This window comes from Pan paniscus, chromosome 10, assembly GCF_029289425.2.
Source record: "Pan paniscus chromosome 10, NHGRI_mPanPan1-v2.0_pri, whole genome shotgun sequence".
Classification (NCBI taxonomy): domain Eukaryota; kingdom Metazoa; phylum Chordata; class Mammalia; order Primates; family Hominidae; genus Pan; species Pan paniscus.
In genome coordinates, this window is record NC_073259.2 from 126,443,284 (window position 1) to 126,464,974 (window position 21,691).

Genomic DNA, 21,691 nt, shown 5'->3' on the forward strand with positions numbered 1-21,691 from the left:
TTTTAAGACGGCGATGAAAGGGCTGAGGTTGTGGCGACGGGGGCGTCCAGCGGCATCTCCACTCCCCCAAGGATGGCGGAATCAGGCCGTTGTCGGGCAGCTCTCGACCCGGAAGTCGCTCGTGGCGCGAGGCCCCCGTTGCCCAGCGCGGGCGCGGGGGGCGGAGCTCGGCGGAGACGGGGAAGGGGTCGCCGTGGCTGCCGGTCCTCGAGTTGGGGGCTGCCGCGGACACTGCTAGGCAGACGGCGAGTACCGAGCGCGGGTGGCCGCGGTGTCCGTGGGCCACGCTCAGCTGCGGTCAGAGGCGACATGAGTGCCGCGGGGCTGCTGGCCCCGGCCCCGGCCCAAGCTGGAGCGCCGCCGGCCCCCGAGTACTACCCCGAGGAGGATGAAGAGCTGGAGAGCGCCGAGGACGACGAGCGCAGCTGTCGGGGCCGCGAGTCGGACGAAGGTGAGTCCTGCCGCTCACCCGGCCGCCCGGAGCGGAGGTGGGACCGCTGGGGGAGGGGGTGGGGCTGTTCGGGAGAGGGGCGGGGCGGCCTCCGGGGCCTGGGGCTGCGTGGAGGGGCCGCCGGGAGTTGCGGGGCTCGGGGAAGTTACCCCCATCCGTGCTGGAGTAGCGGGGAAGCCCTGGGTGCGTTACACTCGACTGTGATGGGGAGAGGGGACTTAGATGTTGTCACGCTGGGGGTCCCTTTAAGACCCCATCCTCCCTCCCAGCCGTTTCTGATTGAACCTCACTCACTAGTAGGAATTAGAAACTCATTTACTGAATACATCGAGTGTAGTTCGCCCCTTTTTTGTGTCTGAGAGCATCAGAGTCCAAAGTTGCCCCTCCCCACCCTCGAAATGCATAAGTCAGCTATACTTTAGGTAGTACACTATTGAGAACTCAGGTTGGTTAAAGGAAAGGGACCTAGAACCAGCCAGATACAGGTTTAAATTTGGCTTTGTCACTTAACTCGGCTTTGTAAACTTAAGTTTCCCAGCCTCGATTTACCCAACTGTAATGGAGCTGTTTAATTCCCACACCTGCCCTAGAAAGCACTTCCTAGGGTCGGTATAGGGATTAAATGACATGCGCATAAAGTACTTGGCCTGGTACTGTAAATACTCCGTAAATGTTCTCCCCACCCGCCCCCCTCCCGGAAACAGGTAAGAGAGGGAGAGATTTGCTTAATGGTCCCCAGGTGTTGTGTTTTCAGTCCCATGCTCTTTACACTGTCATCACAGAGTCTCAGAGCCTTGCTTTTCAAACTGGGCTTTATAATTTGGCAAGTGTGAGGAACGCTATTTTGGAGGGATGGAGGAAGAGGAAGGTGATGAAATGTGAGAGATCAAGGGAGGAGAAATAGGAAATAAAGAGAGACCGATATATGAGCGGAATATTCTGGGACAAAATCGGGCCGTGGAGCAAAAGCTAGACCAGCTGTTTGGAATGGGGCCTACGTTTTATTCATCTGAGTTTCCCGAGTGCCAAGTAATGTGGCTGACCATGACAGGAACTCAGGGAAGGCCTCTTGACTGAAGGAGGGGAGAAGGGTTTGTGGGGAATTGGATCTGCAACAGCCTTACAAAAGACAGCTGCATATGCATGACATACAAAGTTGAAGGACTGCATTCGATTTAATTCCATCAAGAAGACCCAGCTTAACCAGAGATTTTGAATGTGAAGCACTTGCACTGCATCTCATACCCACGAGGGGGCGCTGTGGAGCCAAAATTGAGTTTTTTTTCCTTCCAGTATAGGGGCTATTAAAATTTTGTACACACCCCAGCCATTAGCTTGTTCTAAGAACAATGTTTAAGATGTTCTGAAACAGTTTTCGTTTGATCATCTGGCCTCCTCCTTGTTCCCTTTAGTTGTAACTTGGAAAATATTTATTTGTGTCAGATTCCCCTTTTTTATTGTATACAGTTGGCTCTGCGTATCTGTGGGTTCTGCATCTGTGAATTCAACCAAGCGCAGCTCAAAAATATTCAGGAAAAAAATTGGATCTGTACTGAACATGTGCAGACTTTTTTTTGTTATTCCTAAACAGTATAGCGTAACAACTACTTACATAGTATTTACATTTTATTGGATATTGTAAGTAATCTTTTTTTTTTTTTTTTAAGATGGGGTCTCACTCACTCACCCAGGCTGGTGTGCAGTGTCACGATCTCAGCTCACTGCAACTTCCATCTCCTGGGTTCAAGCAGTTCTCCTGCCTCAGTCTCCGGAGTAGTTGGGATTACAGGCACCTGCCACCATGCCTGGCTAATTTTTGTGGTTTTATTTGTTGTTTTGTTTATTTTATTTTTTTTTTGAGATGGAGTTTCACTCTTGTTGCCCAGGGTGGAGTGCAATGGCGCGATCTCGGCTCACCACAACCTCTGCCTCCCGAGTTCAAGCAATTCTCCTGCCTCAGCCTCCTGAGTAGCTGGAATTACAGGCATGTGCCGCCACCCCCAGCTAATTTTGTATTTTTAGTAGAGACGGGGTTTCTCCATGCTGGTCAGGCTGGTCTCGAACTCCCGACCTCAGGTGATCCACCTGCCTTTGCCTCCCAAAGTGCTGGGATTACAGGCGTGAGCCACTGCACCTGGCCCTAATTTTTGTGTTTTTAGTAGAGATGGGGTTTCACCACATTGGCCAGGCTGGTCTGGAACTCCTGTCCTCAGGTGATTCTCCTGCTTTGGCCTTCCAAAGTGCTGGGATTACAGACATGAGCTGCCATGCCTGGCCTGGATATTCTAAGTAATCTAGAGATGATTTAAAGTGTACTGTTGGCCTGGTGCAGTGGCTCATGCCTGTAATCCCAGCACTTTGGAATGCGAAAGCAGGTGGTTCACTTGAGGCCAGGAGTTCGAGACCAGCGTGGCCAACGTGGTGAAACCTCATCTCTACTAAAAATACAAAAAGTAGCCGGGTGTGGTGGTGCACCCCTGTAATCCCAGCTATTTGGGAAGCTGAGGCAGGAGAATCGCTTGAACCCAGGAGGTGGAGGTTGCAGTGAGCCGAGATTGTGCCACTGCACTCCAGCCTGGGCGACAGAGTGAGACTGTGTCTCATTAAAAAAAAAAGTATACTGGAAGATGTGCGTAGGTTATATGCAAATACTATGCCATTTTGTCAGAGACTTGAGCAGCTGAGGATTTTGGTATCCACGGGAGGTGCAGTAACCATTCCCCCACGGATACTGAGGGACAACCGTGTATCCTGATGTAAAATGTGCGAAGGGTTCCAACTGGGTATGTATCAGAAGAGAATGTACATACTAGTTTTTTTCTGGAGCAGCGAGTAAGGCTTGACTGCCTGCAGTGTCCAGTCTTAACGCCTGCATCTCCTTTCTTGAGTTGCCAGCATTGTTGTTTCTGCAGAAGTAGCAGCCTTCACCATAACTGCCTGTGCCTGAGACACCCTATTCTGTGGCTGCATTTCAGGTAAAGGCAAGCTTTTTGCATAAATCTGACTGTTAGTTGGAAATGGCCTTTTCTTTTCTGAAGTACGGCTATCCCTCGGTATCTATGGGGGACTGGTTCCAGGACTTCATGGAGACTACAACCTGAGGATACTCAAATTCTTTGCATTGGCCTTCCATGTCCACAGGTTTCGTGTTTGCAGATAGGGATGGCCTACTAACTGTATGTAATGTTTTTCATTGATGGCTTTGTGCAAGCCTGCCTTGAATAGAAATTGATTTTACAGGAGTTTATTGAGTGCATACTCTGTGTCAGGTGACGCCAACTCTGAATTACGATTTTAACTAGCCCCTATTTCCTAACTTTATTCAGACACTGAGGATGCTAGTGAAACTGACCTGGCAAAGCATGATGAAGAAGACTACGTAGAAATGAAGGAACAGTGAGTATGATATGCCTATGTCTTTTTGGAACATAGAATTGACAACATCTTTATATAGATTGAGCATCCCAAATCTGAAATCTCAGATGCTCCAAAATCTAAAACTTCCTGAGTGCCAGCATGATGCTCAAAGGAAATGCTCATTGCACTATTTCAGATTTCAGATTTTTGGATTTGGGATGCTCAGCTGGTAAGTATATTGCAAATAATCTAAAATTTGAAAAAATCCAAAACACTTCTGATCCCAAGCATTTCAGATAAGGGATACTTAATCTGTAGTGACCTTGTGTGTATGAGTTTGACCATGGCGCTTCCAAAGACCATGTATGTTTACAGTTTCTCCACTTTAAATTAATTACATTTAATCAGTCTTCCCGTTATAAGACTTTGTTGAGTACTCTCTAGAAAGAATCTTGAGGGCAGTGGACACAGGGGAGGGAATGAGGCCGTACAACAGGAGAGGACCTTTTACTACTTACTCTTTTTTTTCCTTGAGACAGAGCCTTGCTCTGTCGTCCCGACTGGAGTGCAGTGGCAGGATCTCCTCACTGCAACCACCGCCTCCCGGGTTCAAATGATTCTCCTGCCTCAGCCTCCTGAGTAGCTGGGATTACAGGTGCACGCCACCACGCTCAGCTAATTTTTATATTTTTAGTAGGGACGGGGTTTCACCATGTTGGCCAGGCTGGTCTCGAACTCCTGAGCTCGTGATCCGCCCACCTTGGCCTTCCAAAGTGCTGGGATTACAGGCGTGAGCCACTGCGCCCGGACCTTTTTTTTTTTTTTCTTTTTTAATGGGCAAACCAATGCACAGAGAGGGTAATTGTTGTCTTGAAGCAATTGGGTTCTCAGGTGGGTGTAAACTCACTGCACTAATGTGCTAGACAAGGTGCGGAGGCCTGGAGAGCTCAGAGAAGCCACGATTGAAAAGCAGGCTGCTGACTCTTATTTATTTATTTATTTATTTTTATTTATTTAATTTTTTTTTTGAGACAGAGTCTTGCTCAGTTGCCCAGGCTGGAGTGCAGTGGTGCAATCTTGGCTCACCACAACCTCCACCTCCCAGGTTCAAGTGATTCTCCTGCCTCAGCCTCCCAAGTAGCTGGGATTATAGGCATGCACCACCATGCCCGGCTAATTTTTGTATTTATTTATTTTTTTTGTGTGGAGATGGAGTGTCGCTTTGTTGCCCAGGCTGGAGTGCAGTGGCCTGATCTTGGCTCACTGCAACCTCTGCCTCCTGGGCTCAAGCAATTCTCCTACCTCAGCCTCCCGAGTAGCAAGGACTACAGGCACATGCCACCACGCCCGGCTAATAATTTTCGTATTTTTAATAGAGACGGGGTTTCTCCATGTTGGCCAGGTTGGTGTCAAAACTCTTGACCTCAGGTGATCCACCCACTTTGGTCTCCCAAAGTGCTGGGATTATAGGCGTGAGCGACCCTGCCTGGCCACATGCTGACTTTCAGGCCAGTGCTCTGTCCACGTTTGCACCTGCTCTCACCCAGACCTTCTCATTGTCTTCAGACAGAGCCACAGCCAAACAGATTCAGAGAAACGAGAACCTCACTCACTTTTAGCGTACACCCAGATGGAAAACGGTATAAAGTATATTTAATGTATATTTGTTGAATGTGTTAGGTTTTTAAAGTTCTTTACCTTTTAACAAGATGATCCACATTCATTTCCCTTTAGGTCCTTTTTGCAAATGTTTTGTGGCCATCTTCTGGATTCTCACATTGTTTTTGTGCTTTGGAACTCAAAGGGGTAATTCAGCTAGGTCTAACCAGTGCTGAATAAAGATGGATTACTTTTTTTTTTTTTTTTGAAACAGAGTCTCACTCTGTCACCCAGGCTGGAGTGCAACGGCATGATCTTGTCTCACTGCAACCTCCACCTCCTGAGTTCGAGTGATTGTCGTGGCTAAGCCTCCTGAGTAGCTGGGACTACAGGCATGCGCCACTACGCCTGGCTGATTTTTTTGTTGTTGTATTTTTAGTAGAGACGGGGTTTCACCATGTTGGCCAGGCTGGTCTTGAACTCCTGACCTCAGATGATCTGCTTGCTTCAGCCTCCCATTGTGTTGAGATTACAGGCCTGAGCCATCGTGCCGGGCCACTTTTTTTTGAGACAGTATCTTGTTTTGTTGCCTGGGCTGGAGTGCAGTGGCATGATAGCAGCTCACTGCAGTCTCAACCTCTGGGGCTCAATCCATTGATCCTCCCACCTCAGCCTTCCAAGTAGCTGGGACAACAGGCACGTGCCACCACGTCCAGCTGATTTTTAAAATTTTTAGTAGAAACAAGGTCTCACTGTGTTGCCCAGGCTGGTCTTGAATGCCTGAGCTCAAGCATTCCTCCTGTTTCGGCCTCCTGGAGTGCTAGGATTACAAGAATAAGCCAATGTGCCCAGCCTTTTTTTTTTTTTTAAGAGACAGGGTCTTGCTCTGTCGCCCAGGCTGGAGTGCAGTGGCATGATCTCGGCTCACTGCAACCTCCAGCCCCTGGGTTCAAGCTATTCTTCTGCCTCAGCCTCCCGAGTAGCTGGGATTACAGGCGCCCACCACCACGTCTGGCTAATTTTTTTTTTTAAGTAGAGACAGGGTTTCACCATGTTGGCCAGGTTGGTCTCGAACTCCTGACCTCAAGTGATCCACCCGCCTCGGCCTCCTAAAGTGCTGGGATTACAGGCGTGAGCCACCTTGCCTGGCCTCCCTTAGTATTTGATGATACAGAAAAAATTTCGGTTAAAATGGAATGCCTTGTGTAATTCAAGGGGAAATCTAAAGTGCATCAGAATTTGCCCTGAAAGAGTGAGATGTGTGTGAGTCTCAAATTCTGCCTACTCTCCTCCCCTTACAGAGGGTTGGGTTGTATTTGCAGCCCTTATTTGAGCGCTAAAAAGGTTATCACGCCCATGTGCTCACTTCAGCAGCGCATATACCAAAAGGTTATTGTGCTTGTTATATGTTGGACAGTGTTCTTTCAGATCACAAATCTTGTTTTTATCACTGTTAAATTGAGGGTGTTTTTCAGGTAGAAGCAAAAATACTTGCTGAAATGTGATTTATATGTGGAACCCACCTTCAAACCAACTTGCTGAAGTTATGACTGCCTATAATCCATTAGGTGTGAGAGGAAAAAACTAACATGCCAAATGCTTTTGCTTCGTGTGTGCTGTGTATTCCCATCCAGCTGGGGCTGCAAGTAAATGCTGCCTTTTAACTTTTCTTTCTGAATTACTATTATTTCTCTGATCCTAAAAGAGTAGTGCTTTAAAAAATGACGTGAAGGTTTATTGACTTAGTTCTTACACTGCTAAGCATATCTGCATAGAAAAACATGCTGAAGGCATAATCTTACTCTCCTGTAACTTACAATCTAATTGTAGAGTCGATGTAAGAGTTGTGTTTAATGCCATTTCTACATTGTATGTGTGCTTGCCTGTTTATCATTGTCACTTATTTATTAAAATCTGCTATCGTTGCAAGTTTTAGACGGATTTTCTAAAGATGGGATAACATGGGAGAATCTACAAAATTAGAATAAGATTGAGGAACACAGGGTTCTTTCTTGTTCCTTTCTGATCCCTGTGGCTGCTGGTGCATTTTAAGCCAGCAAGCAGACTTTACTTTCCCCTCTTCCCTGAAGGACATTAATGACCTTCCCATAACAGCCCAGCTAATTTCTGTGAGTAGGTTATTTTGGAATTGAGTATTGAATGTTTTTATCTGTTAGTGTGACTTTTTTTTTTTTTATAGGATGTATCAGGACAAACTGGCTTCTCTCAAGAGGCAGTTGCAACAACTGCAAGAAGGTTGGTGTGTGATTGAATCCTGCATTTCTAAATATGCTTCTTAATATTACAAACCCTTGAAATCTGTGTATTTCACTTCTCTGTGGGAGTTATTTAAAACACGGTCTGGCTGATCTTAGCTATCCAGTACATTTTGCTATCTTTTGCTGTCAGTAAAGTGGTGATTTTCCAGCTCCTTGATTTTGAAACATTTATTTCCAATATGTGTGAGATTCTTTCTTCAAATGAAATCTCACTTGGGACTTTCAATGGAGCACGAATTGAACGCCATTGTGCCTAAAGCTAGATATTTTTAGGAGAGACATTGTTATCAAAGAATAAAGTTTTTACTGTTTTTTCTAAACCAAATGTTAATGACCTTGTGGATTATTCACAGTGTTTTCTCCTTTTTGCTTGTTACATTAAAAGTAGATTGTATTTTGTCAAATGCTGCTAGCTGCTAAAGGCAGTGCAGCATCAGAGTTAAGAGTGCAGGCTGTGAGGCCGGGCGCGGTGGCTCACGCCTGTAATCCCAGCACTTTGCGAGGCCGAGGTGGGCGGATCACGAGGTCAGGAGATCGAGACAATCTTGGCTAACACGGTGAAACCCCGTCTCTACTAAAAAATGCAAAAAATTAGCTGGGCGTTGTAGTGGGCACCTGTAGTCCCAGCTACTCTAGAGGCTGAGGCAGGAGAATAGCGTGAACCTGGAGGCGGAACTTGCAGTGAGCCAAGATCGTGCCACTGCACTCCAGCATGGGCGACAAAGCGAGACTCAGTCTCAAAAAAAAAAAAAGAGTGGAGGCTCTGGAGTTTTGTGAGGGATTGGAATCCCAGTTTCCCTGCTTCTAGTAATGTGACCTTGGACATGCCAGTTTCTCTTGTTTAATCTGTTTTCTGATCTGCAAAATGAAGAAAGTAAGAGTAGATGTGATTATGCATGAGGAGCGTCTAGCACAGCAGTGTGCACACTGCAAGGTCCTGGGGACAGTTAGCTGTGGCAGTGAGCTCTTCGGTTTCATATTGTGGAGTCCCCTTGTCAGTGAAACTGTTTTTGCTTTTCTTTTTTTTTTTTTTCGAGGCTGAGTTCCGCTTTTGTCACCCAGGTGGAGGGCAGTGGCGCGATCTCAGCTCACTGCAACCTTCACCTCCTGGGTTCAAGCGATTCTTCTGCGTCAGCCTCCCGAGTAGCTGGGATTACAGACGCCCGCCACCAGGCCCGGCTAATTTTTGTATTTTTAATAGAAACGGGGTTTCACCACATTGGCCAGGCTGATCTTGAACTCCTGAACTCAGGTGATCCGCCCACCTCAGCCTCCCAAAGTGCTGGGATCACAGGCATGAGCTACCATACCCGGCCTGATACTGCTGTTTCTACTATGTGCTTTTATTGCTGGTGAGTGATCCACACCCTTGGACTAGCCCATGGTCAGGCATTATAATCAGGAAACACTTCCCCCCACAAGATGGGCCCCTCATAATTAACTGTTTTGTGGGAAGAGCAATGAAATGAATAGCGATTTGGTTAGAATCTATACCTGAATTGTTTAATGCTGTCACTAGCCACATGTGGCTGTTTAAATTTAATTAATAATTTAGTTCTTCGGTTCCACTAGCTACATTTCAAGTGCTAAAATAGCCACAAATGGTTAGTGCCTGCCATGTTGGACATTACAAATATAAAACACACCATTGCAGAAGGTTCTACTGGAGAGCGTTGACCTAGACCTTACTGAAGGAGAATGAACCTTTTCCAGTAAAGGAAGGCCCGTTGATTCAGACTGTTGCAGCAACTGATCAGAATAGTGTGGAGATGTTGGCAATTTTCCACTCCCCCTCACTCACTACAGACCCTTGATCCACTGGGTTGGGTAGACTTTGAATGGGCCCCTAATGGTTTCTGCTGTGTGCCTTGGTTAAGAACCAGAGTTAACTTTGCTGAGGTGTGTCTTCCTTTGGTGTTACTGAAACAGTCAGTGTTGATGCTAGATAATAATTTTAGGAAGCAAAATGTAGAGCAGATTTATATTCACAATAATTTTATTTTTCAAATGTTCAAAATCAGGTACATTACAGGAATATCAGAAGAGAATGAAAAAACTAGATCAGCAGTACAAAGAGAGGATACGGAATGCAGGTAAGGCTCCTTTAAATGGCAACGAATCATCTTTCAGTGTTTGACCATTTGCCGATCGTCGGTGTAATGCAGCCCTAAGAGCTATTCTCCAAAACATGTCCCAGATACTCTGTCAGGGAGAGTTTTCAGAAAAGAGACTTCCAGGCTGCAGTTATGGAAAGTGGTTTCATCTTCTGCTTCTGTTGCTAAGGAATGGCCCAGAAGTGGAGGGTGTCTGAGGAGGCTCCTTGCAGTTAGGTTGTTCTCCCTGGTACCCCAAGAGTAGTCTTGCACCCTCTTGCTCATTTCTGCATGGCTGGCCTGATGTACAGTCAGAAGTGTGGATGAGGAAAAGGATTGTAGGTTGTTTTTGTCCCATTTTAAGTTTTTTTTTTTTGGTATTTTGTGCTAGGATTGGGGAGGGTCTTCTTGTTATTTTCCCCAAGTATTGTTTTTATAAGAATTTAGAGAAAACGCACACTTGATTAGTTGTATACAGTAAATGTATTCATTCAACAAAAATGAATTGAGCACCTGCTACATCTAAGCACTGCGAGCAATATAAAGTCACGTAACACATTGCTTTGACTTTAGGACACTTGGTGTTTCATTGACAAAAGATACCACATGTATAATGTGTAAAGTTAAGGAACACCGAGTTAAAGAGCCATGCAGAAAGTAAGATGTGACAACTGTTTAAAGTGTGTAAACATGGATTCCTGAGGTTACAGGAAATCGCGTGTATGTGTTGAATTTTTAACGCTCATCATCAGCCAGCAGTTTGGGTGCCAGCAGAGTCCTTGTTCCTGTGATGGTAGAAGTAATGATGGGTTTTAAAATGAGGGTTGGGTGCCACTCCTCATGCTGCTGTCATCTTTCATTCTGGGCCAGTGACTCTCCAACGCTTCACTGTGTCTCCTCAGTGAGAAGCTGCCCAGTGCACACCAACAGAGAGAAAAGGGGTTGAAGTGTGGGTGGGCGCTGAGAAAGTGGAGCCCCAGCTATTAGCTGTCTGCCTTTCCACCTTCTACCTCTCCCTGCTGTTACCCCCTTTCTACTCTGAGTTCCTGAAGCACCTCCTTGAGATGTCTTGAAAATCCTCAACCGGTTGCTCTTCCTGGACTTCCCTTTTAGCAGATAAAGGAGGTGGCATTTGTGGAAGGAGGTCCTGCCTCCTCACTTTAGATCTGATCCTTTAAGCAGACTATTTGCTCTTGAAACCTCAATTTCTCCATCTGTAGAGGGGAATATTAATACCTCATGGAACTGGCATAAGATGGAAGTAAGGAAAGAAAATGGATGTGAGTCATATTTCTGAAGTTAGAACAGCAGAGTGAGTATTGAGTTGTTTTTCTTCATTCTGCTCAGACTCTCAATCATGTCCTCATGTGTTCTTTTTTTTTTTGAGACAGAGTCTCACTCTGTCGCCCAGGCTGGAGTGTGGTGGTGCTATCTCAGCTCACTGCAACCTCCACCTCCTGGGTTCAAGCGATTCTCATGCCTCAGCCTCCTGAGTAGCTGGAATTACAGGCGCCTGCCACCACACCTGGCTAATTTTGTATTTTTAGTAGAGATAGGTTTTCACCATGTTGGCCAGGCTGCTCTCAAACTCCTGACCTCAGGTGATCTGCCCGGCTCGCCTTGGCCTCCCAAAGTGCTGGGGTTACAGGTGTGAGTCAACGTGCCCGGCCCTCATGTGTTCTTTCACATTTCTCTCTCCTAGGTAAAAATGCAGAAGAGCTCCTAAATCAGTCACGACTTGAGCTTTAAAAAGCACATTCTTTGCAGAGATGATCCACCTGCTTTAGTGGTGTCTGGCTGCTTTAACTGAAACAACTGCCACCTCTAAGTGCTAATTGTCATTTTGACTTGGTGCAAGGCATGATTTCTCGGAATGGCACAGGACTTCAGCTGTCTGGCCCACTTGTGCATGGTACAGATCTGAAGCTGTTATAGGAATGATCACATTGGGTTGGGTGTACCTGGGTTCCTATGCCCAGCAATTCCCAGTGCCAAAGTGGGTAGGACTTCTGGGGGCTAAAAAATAATGAGTGGCTTGTCCCTTTCCTCAGTTAATTTTCTCTGTCAACAACTGTTAACATCTGGGCTTTTAATCTGGGGTTCCTAGAACTGTCAGAATTCTGTGGAGTTTGTATATGTGCTTTGTTCTGGGGAAGGGGTCCATAGCATTTGCCAGGTTTGCAAAGGGGCCCCTGGTAGACTGAGAATAGCACACCCTGGAGAATCTTTGTGGACTGTATGCACAGCCCCCTGTCACCCAGGAAAGAGTAGAAGCCATGGAGCAATTTTGCTTCAAGTTGCGGGTTTGTAGACAGGTTTGTGCTCTATTGTAAATCTAGTGGTGAGGGGAGCTGCTAGGTAACAGTTACTAATCATCTGGCACATGGTAGGTGCTAAGTTGTTGAGTGCTGTTAGATGGGTGCTTTAAGGCATCTGAAGGGCATGATGTGTGAAGAGTCAGCAGGAAAGGCCTCAGGAGGGGGCTACATTCAGTCAGGAACTTGGGAATGTGAATAGGAGGTCAGAGGGCATTGCAGGGACAGACAGCGTGAGCAGAGCTTGGTGGCCTGACAGTGAAGCCCCAGGTGTCCCTGGAGCCTCTGTCCTATGGATTATCTGTGAAGGTCCTTCCTTACCACATATATCCCTTCATATAGTGCTTTAAAAAGGAGGTCCTGGCCGTAGGCAGTGGCTCACGCCTGTAATCCCAGCACTCTGGGAGGCTGAGGCTGGTGGATCACCTGAGGTCAAAATTTCAAGACCAGCCTGGCCAACATGGTGAAACCCCGTCTCTACTAAAAATACAAAAATCAGCCAGGTGCGGTGGTTTGCGCCTTTAATCCTAGCTACTTGGGAGGCTGAGGCAGTAGAATTGCTTGAACCCAGGAGGTGGAAGTTGCTGTGAGTCGAGATCATGCCACTGCACTCCAGTCTGGGTGACAGAGCCAGACTCTCTCAAAAAAACCAGAACCCCCCAGAAAACCAGGGGTCTCCATCCTTCAGGCTGCGGACCACTGGGCTGCTTTCCCCCACCTGCCGCCTGCCCCCCTACCCTGCCCCAGCCCGTGGGAGAATTGTCTTCCACCAAACTGGTCCCTGGTGCCAAAAAGGTTGGAGACCACTGCTTTAAAACATCACATCCACTCTGTTTCTGGAGTAATTGCATTATTTCTTCTTGACCCATCCTGCCGCTGTGGAGACTGTTGGCGGGTGGACTGAGTGAAAGATGGGATAAGTTTATTTTGCCAGGGGAGTTTGGTTCCTGCTGCACGTTTTTTGCCCTCAGGCAGAACTGCCACGGCTGATATGTTCAGGGCCACATTTTTTTTTTTTTTTTTTTAAGACCAGGTTTCGCTCTGTCACCCAGGCTGTAGTACAGTGGCACAATCTCGGCTTACTGCAACCTCTGCCGCTCAGGTTCAAGTGAGTCTCCTACCTGCCTCAGCCTCTCGAGTAGTTGGGATTACAGGCGCCTGCCACCATGCCTGGCTAATTTTTATATTTTTAGTAGAGATGGGGTTTTGCCATGTTGGCAGGCTGGCAGGGTCACATTTTAACTAGACTTGAGTACTTGTCATGTCCTTTCCCTTCGTGTATATCAACATTTCACTGATGAAAACATTTGCTTTGTAACATGCTTTCAGAAAGCAATTACTGCTTCTAAATGAATGCTAACATTGCTGTCTAGAAAGGTGGCACAGCCTAGCAAATCTAATTGCACTTTTTATCTCTTGCAGAACTCTTCCTCCAGCTGGAAGTAAGTACCACGGATCTTCTGGGTTTGCAGGCCCTGTCTGAGACTGGAATCTTGCAGTCCTGATCTGGTGGCTTTTCCTTCTATCACCAAGTAGATAGTTTGGAAGCCTTCACCACTGTTCTGTTTGACTTAAGGACATTTGGTCTCAGCTCAGACATCCTGTCTGGTCATTTGTTGTTGCGCAGCCTCTGCTTATCACAGGGGAATAAGGAATACTCACCCCTAACTGCTTATTGACTTCTATCCCGTGTTAGAGCTGTTTGGAGGTCTCTGAGTTATAACAGTCTATAGTTTGATATTGGTCCTTGAAGCAGTTCAATCTCTGAATTGGCTCAGCAGTTCTGTTTTACAGCTGCAACTCTCTGGGCCAGTAAAAAAAGACAGATTTCTAATTTTTCCTTTCATTCCATGGACACCTGAGGGCTGGTTCTGTGTCAGACTCTGTGCTGTGATACAGAGATGAGGGCCTGAATCTTGAATGATGTACTGCTCCCAGAGTGGCTAGCATGTGTGTGGGGGTTACTTTTTGAGAAAGTCATGGTTTTTCAGAGCCACATTATTGGAACCCAGTTTCCTTAAATCAGTGTGGTGCCCATAGTCAGCCAGAAGGATCACGTGATCAGCCTGAAGGTACACTCAAGTGAGGTACTCACATCCTTAGCCCACCATAGGCCCCGATGTCACTCACCACAATGGTGAGATTTGAAAAGCGGAGGCATATACAATTTTTGTCTTAGTATAATATCAATATATGTGTACTTTGGGGTTCAGGCACTTACTAAATGTTGATCCATTCTTTTGTCTTGCTGTATCAAAAATAATAGTAACTTTTTGAATATACACAATTTATCTAGAATCTATTTCCCTTTGAAGCTGTAACTTTATGAGCGATTATTTACTACCTTTGAGAAATGTGTTTTAGTATAAAATATAGGATGTGGAAGCGAAAAAATATCTGAGTAGCAAGTGAGGTATACTCAAAAATAAGCAAAAGTCACGTGGGTCTGATTTTATACCCTCGCTGGAAAGCTTGCTCTCAGACACGCTGTTACTGCAAGTGTGTGTGAGGGGGAAACTCTCACACACTTTGCGGTTGAGGACAGGGCTAGACTTTGAGTTGGAGCCCTGGCTCCCAGGGCTGTGTACTCCCAGCCCGTGTTTCTCTTTTGCTCAGACTGAACAAGTGGAACGAAATTACATTAAAGAAAAGAAGGCAGCAGTGAAAGAATTTGAAGACAAGAAGGTTGAGCTGAAAGAGAACCTGATTGCTGAGCTAGAAGAAAAGAAGAAAATGATTGAAAATGAAAAGCTGACAATGGAACTGACTGGAGGTAGGAAAGCCCTATGGGGTGGGATCTTGGGGGCCCTGAGCGGGGGGGTGTGAAGGGCTGTTCCAGTTACTTTTGTCTTACATTTCAAGAGCAGAGCAAGGTGGAGAGTGGGTTTTGACCTCATAGATCAGAGTTCCTCCTCCACCTTCTATTGGCTGTGTGACCTTAGTCAAGCTGCTTAACTTCTCTTTTCTCCTCTATGAAATGGGGCTGATCATACCCTCTCACAGGATTGTGGTTAGACATATGAGTGCCTAGTACAGTGTCCTGTGCGTAACAGATGTTCAATAGTTGCTAGACCTTTAATAGTAATTGCAAGCTCTGGCTTAGACTCTACTTAATTCCTGGGTCTGCTGCCATTTGTATCTTGGTTATGTTCCCAAATTGCTTACGCAAGTCCCTCTGTGGTGATGGGAATCCCTCTGCTTTGTTTTTTTCCAGTCTGCCTTAATTACAGAAAAGGTATTGTCTCCCTTTGACCTAGATGTAAGAACAAAGGCTTTTGGCTATATCCTTTATGCTATTAGATCTCTCCTGCCAGGTGTTACTGAACATTTCAGAAAGATTTGATATGATTCCAACAGGATAGCCAAACTGAACTAGTTTCCCATAAAGGTAGGAAAGTTACATGAGACTCAGAGCCAATCCCTTTCTAACCTAGAGTTTAGTAATCCACATATGGGAACTCAGCAGGTTGTAGGCAGGTTTCAGGGAGAAACAATATGGGCCAACTCTTCTGTTGCCATATGTAGACTGATGATTCCTAGAAGGATACAGGGAATTGGCTTGAACTAGCTATTTTGGAACTTAGCAAATACTGCAAGGCAAGTCAGTGGTGAGTTTGTCACTTGGATATGGAGGTGGCATGCCTTTCTGTACATCCCCAAATTTAACTCTTACAATTCGGAAAGTGCTGGGGCTCTGGTGTGTCTGATTTTAGCAGGGTTCTGTAGGAAATGCATGCAGTGTTTTTGTGGACGTTCTCAGGGCTGACTTTGAAATTAAAAGTAGCCAGTTAAGATCTTTGTTCCCCTCTATATATTCCTGGTGCTGTGAACCAGCTTGGCCTTCTGACTGACACAGACTTCTGGCTCCAATCCTCATGATACACTTAAGAGAATGTGGTTGTGCCTAAGGTGGGGTCTGACTTTTGAAAAATCTGTCTTCTGTTAGCTTCCTCATAGAAAGAGTTGGCAAAAGAAATGAGCTCCTTGAAGGCCTCTGAAAGCAGCTCAGAAATGTTTTTTTGTGAGAATGGATGCCAAAACAGCAGCTAACAGCAGCTTCAGGCAGTATAGTCTTGTTCTTGTGGAAGTGCTTATTTAATGAGACCAGTAGCACCGTGGTACCTTTCTTGGTACCAGTCTGCCTGTCGGCTTTTGGACCTGCACACCATTTTCTCTGACAGTGGCTGTGACTGGCATTGATGCCTCATTGTTCTCTGCTAGAGCCACCAGATGTTTGGGAGCCTTCATTAGGCTAGTGGGAAATATTATCCGTTTACAGCTGCTCCCTTTCCATCTGTGGGGAACGGGTATCATCACCTTACCTGTGATTTGGCGTCCTAATTATTGACAAGCGATAGACATTGTTTGGCCAGGCAGTTTTACAGCCAGAATCTTAACTGGGACAGGAGGCATCCTCAGTGACTTGAGGCTGAGCCTCCCAGGGTAGAAAAGACAAATAAATGTAGGGAAATCATTTGTAACGCAATAAAATAGATTACAGAAGTGTTTAAAGCTAGCCATGGGCATTAAAGATATGGATGTCCTTCCTCAGGGCACCTTTGGTACCCTTGGTATGGAAAGCACTGCCAAGGTAATGATGGAGTGTTGGAAGACAAGGTGCTGGAGCTAGAAGGGTAATTAGCATTTCCACAGATGGCGCTGCTATAGTGTTGGATTAAAGGCTTGATTTCATTCCTCTAATTGAGTGACTTAGTTCATCTTTGTGGATTGATGCCCAATATCATTGTTGCCCAGCTCTGCCCTGAAATATACTTTTTAAAGTCTCCTTTTTTGGTTCAACATGAACGTCTCTTGAAAAGCAAAGTAGGATAAGACGCTGATGAGAAGCTTAGTCTAAATAACCCACTGGAAACGGGTGTATTTGGCGACCTGCTCTTTCCCACCATGACTTAAAGCGTTTATAAACCTCCATAGGAATTGGCAGGATGTACTGTTCACCGCCCAAACCTCTTGTGGAAAACTTAGGAAAACTGGGTTGTTCAGGTAGAAATGAGTAACTGTACATAGAGAAGCTAGGAAGAATTATAGGTCAGTGCATCCCAACTTCAATGTGTTAGGTCAGTGGGGTCTTGATAAAATGCAGATTCTGTTTCAGGGGCTTTGGAGTGGAGGCTGAGATCCTGCATTTCTTTCTTTTTTTTTTTAAATTTAATTTTTTTTTGAGACCAAGTCTTGCTCTGTCGCCCAGGCTGGAATGCAGTGGCGCAGTCTCAGCTCACTGCAACCTCCGCCTCCCATGTTCAAGTGATTCTCCTGCCTCAGCCTCCCAAGTAGGTGGGATTACAGGCATGCACCACCACGCCCGGCTAATTTTTGTATTTTTAGTAGAGACAGGGTTTCATCATGTTTGCCAGGCTGGTCTTGAACTCCTGACCTCAGGTGATCCGCCTGCCTCAGCCTCCCAAAGTGCTGGGATTGTAGGTGTGAGCCACCGTGCCCCGGCCGAGATCCTGCATTTCTAACCACCTTCCCCAGGGGTCGCTGATCCTGCTGGTTGATAGCTGATACCACAAGTCATTACAATGTCAAAATAGAAGTCTGTTTCCCAAGCACTTACACTGAGCCAAGCATTACATAAATATATTAGAGCTAACTTTGCAGGCTGATGGTCCAGGGCTGAATCCTGGCACTGTCACAGATTTAAATCTGAGGTAGGGTTTTCTCATTTGGCAAGGGGATGATAGAACCTACTGCAGAGGGTAGATGTGACGTGAGATGAGATAATGCCTATAAGTTGCTTCACAAAGTAGCTGGTTTACAGAGTGAACACTCAGGGATTGGGAAGTTTTAACCTCACTGAGTTCCTGCAGCTCCCTTTGACCCTGGGGGTATAGCTTCTGATTTTATAAATGGCAGAGGTGGCTCAGAGAAGTGGAGCCATTTGGTCACAGTCCCTCAGTGAGATAGATAGTGGTTCAGCCAGTGTCTGTCTCACTCCAAGCATAGTCTCTTCACCACCACTACTACTGACTCTCTGCAGATACCATAGATACATGTGGTGGCACTAAGTGACTCACAAAATCAGGCTAATGGATAAAGTCTGTGTCTTCTAGGAGGCTATTTTCTGGTAGTTAGAAAGCTGACACAGCTTCCTTGACTTCCCCAAGGTGATGTGTTGAGATGGAGGGCCCCTAAATAAAGGTAACAATTTGACAGGCTCGTTTTTGACTCATTGATTTATTTAAAGACAGGGTCTCACTCCAGTTGCCAAGGGTGGAGTGCAATGGTGCCATCGCGGCTCACTGCAGCTCGACTTCCCAGGCTCAGGTGATTCTCCCACCTCAGCCTCCTGAGTAGCTGGGACTACAGGCATGTGCCACCTTACCTGGCTCATTTTTGTATTTTTTGTAGAGATAGGGTTTTGCCATGTTGCGTAGCTGGTCTTGAATTCCGAGGCTCAAGCAATCTGCCTGCCTTGGTCTCCCAAAGTGCTGGGATTACAGGAGTGAGCTACTACATCTGGCTTTTTTACTCATTTTAAAACCCTAAGATATATGTGGTTGTACTACTATAGGAGCAGTAAGTTTCACGCGTATGCAATAGATGCTAATGAGTAGCTACTTGGGTGTCAAGACAAGAGGAAGAGGCCCCACACAAATGAGAGGGAGAATGGAAGAGGTGACCTGGATTTTGGGCAGAGTGGGTCTTTCCTCAAGATGTTCTTTCCTGGTGCTGGCATTGTGGAATCAGGGTTTTTTTTTTTTTTTTTTTAAGATGGAGTCTCGCTTTGTCCCCCAGGCTGGAGTGCAGTGGTGCGATCTCGGCTCACTGCAAGCTCCGCCTCCCGGGTTCACGCCATTCTCCTGCCTCAACCTCCCGAGTAGCTGGGACTACAGGCACCCACGACCACGCCCAGCTAATGTTTTTGTATTTTTAGTAGTGACGGGGTTTCACTGTGTTAGCCAGGATGGTCTCGATCTCCTGACCTCGTGATCCGCCCTCCTCAGCCTCCCAAAGTGCTGGGATTACAGGTGTGAGCCACCACGCCCGGCCAGAATCAGGTCTTTTAATGTGCTTGAGGGTGCAGAGAGGAAGGCTCGACTGGCTCGCTGTTTATTGCTCTCCCTTCATAATGGCCAACTTTGGCTTTAAAGAGATTGGTCCCTTTATTCCTACTCTGATTTGGCCTCCAAAGACCTAACATTAATTCTTGTGGATTGATTGATTGATTGATTTTGAGACGTAGTCTAGCTCTGTCACCCAGGCTGAAGTGCAGTGCCACGGTCTCGGCTCACTGCACCCTCTGCCTCCTGGGTTCAAGCGATTCTCCTGCCTCAGCCTCCCGAGTAGCTGGGACTACAGGTGCGTGCCACCATGCCTGACTAATTTTTGTACTTTTTAGTAGAGACGGGGTTTCACCTTGTTGGCCAGGCTGGTCTCGAACTCCTGACCTCAGGTGATCTGCCCGCCTCAGCCTCCCAAAGTGCTGGGATTACAGACATGAACCACCGTGCCCAGCCCTAACATTCATTCTTATTCCCCACCCCCACAAACCTTAGGCGCTCTTCTGTTACCACCGCAGCATTAATTTGTGTCAACATTGATGGCGCCCTCCATCCTGCTAGAGAAGGGCATGATGTCTGCTAGGATTGCTCTGGGCTGCTAGTCTAGCCTATGGGTCCCTGCCCTGGTTTGGAGGTAATTGCCAATCTGCTATAATGTTTACTCTGCAGTGGATTTTCTTTCTGCCAGTTATATCCCATTTCCTTTTAAAGAAAATTTCCTTTTTAAATTTAAAGTACATTTAATTTTTTGAGACGGGGTCTTGCTCTGCCACCCAGGTTGGAGTGCAGTGGCACGATCTCAGCTCACTGCAACCTCTGCCTCCTGTGCTCAAATGATCCACCTCAGCCTCCCAAGTAGCTGGGACTACAGGCACCTGCCACCTAGCCCAGCTAGTTTTTTGTATTTTTCTGTAGAGATGGGGTTTTGCTCTGTTGCCCAGGCTGGTCTTGAACTCCTGGGCCCAAACAATCCACCCTCCTTGGCCCCCCCAAAGTGCTGGCATTACAGGCGTCAGCCATTGCACCCAGCCTTATATCCCATTTTTTAAGGATGACCCTTTGAATCACTGCAATTAATATTTTTCCCAATAGATAAATATGAGCTTGTTTTAATAGTTAAAGTATGTTGCATTGAAGCTTTTCCTGCCGTTGTACACTATAGGCAGGTATGCTGTTGGAAATGAATGAATAGGCCTAGAGAAGTGAACAGCAAAAGGCCAGCCAGTAAACTGGTAATTGTATGTAAATTGCAGGTAATTAATTTATCAAGAATATCTCTCCAGAGGGACTGTGCTGTAATGACTCTACCACCTAGCATTGCTTCAACCTGAGCTCCCATTTTTTAGATGTTGGAATCTGTGCTCCCTGTGGTGAGGGGTGAGGGGGTTCCTGTATCCTTCAGGTTTCCTAGTGAGTAGAACAGGAGGATTTGCACTATTAAAAGTCATATTGCAGGGTGGTTTGGAGAGGAGTTATATGCCTAGTCTTGTTGCTTGTTTGATGTTTTTTCTCACATAACAGTCTCCCAAGTCTGCTTTAAGTGCTTGATGTTTAATGATAAAATAGTATCTCCACTGAAGCAAACCTATGAGGAGACCTCTGGATCAGAGAGGGTTTCTAATTTCAGCCAGTTCGAGTTTTTTTATGGTTGGTGCATGATGTCGGAGAGGAAGACTGACTGAATCCCTGCTCAGGTGTCTTCTCTGGGGTTGTCACACTCCAGGGTCTGAGCTTCAGTTCTGGAAGTTTGATTTTTGTCAGTGTAGCCAGATTGAGCATCTTGGGACTCTTAGAGTCCCAGTCATAGGAGATTGATGGTAAAACTCAGGATACCAGCTCGTTGCTTACAGTGAGAAATAGAACTTCCAGGTGCACTCAGACCTGGGTTGTCAGACTCCATCCTTCTATGAAAAATCCACCGTAAAAGCCAACTAGACCAACCTGGCGTTGGAGCAAGGTGACTTAAGTGGATAATCTTACTGTGTCTGTTGGGGCTGTGATACATGTTGATCATGTCCTCAAATCATGTTTTCCACCTGGGCTATTGGCCAGGACTGCTCCCTTCTGTCTCCTCTTTCCTAGATGGAGATGGAGACATGCTGATAAGTTTTAGGGGCTTCTCCAGAGTCTCTTCCTTCTGCAAAGCAGTCTTTTGGATAAAATTAATCAGATTGTTGCTGTGACCAGGCTAATAAAATAGATTTTTTTTTTTTTTTTACCACTTCATAAGAATTTGATTATATTTTTTGGTTTGTAAGTGATACAGTTATGATTTTCAGAGTTCAGTGGCCGTGATTGGCCTTTACTTGACTTAAATCCATCATGCATTGTCCACCCTCCCCACTCCCCGGTCTTGGCAGCCTGTGGAGCAGAGCACACTCAGCCACTCTCTTTGGCAGACAGAACATTCCATAATGTTCATGGGCTATGTGCTTTTCCTTTGGTGCTCTCTTGGGTTGGGTGAGCTCCCTTTATACTTTATTTTCCAAATTAGGTGTCAGTGTTGCACAGCCTCACAGTTGACATCAGCTGCTTTCGACTATGTAACTTCTTTTTTTCAGCTCTTTGTGCC

At 46.1% G+C, this 21,691-nt stretch overlaps 1 protein-coding gene across 2 annotated transcripts in view; it reads left to right on the top strand.

Moving 5' to 3' along the window:
• The window catches only part of SUDS3 (SDS3 homolog, SIN3A corepressor complex component), a 41,300-nt gene continuing 19,609 nt past the window's right edge, over positions 1–21,691 (top strand). For both annotated transcript variants that reach the window (XM_003832407.4, XM_055096239.1), the window contains exons 1-6: positions 1–451; positions 3,778–3,847; positions 7,608–7,663; positions 9,708–9,779; positions 13,517–13,536; positions 14,711–14,867. In XM_003832407.4, coding sequence (XP_003832455.2) covers positions 73–451; positions 3,778–3,847; positions 7,608–7,663; positions 9,708–9,779; positions 13,517–13,536; positions 14,711–14,867 — 754 coding nt within the window. In that variant the 5' untranslated portion in view covers positions 1–72. The remainder of the gene's footprint in view (positions 452–3,777; positions 3,848–7,607; positions 7,664–9,707; positions 9,780–13,516; positions 13,537–14,710; positions 14,868–21,691) is intronic.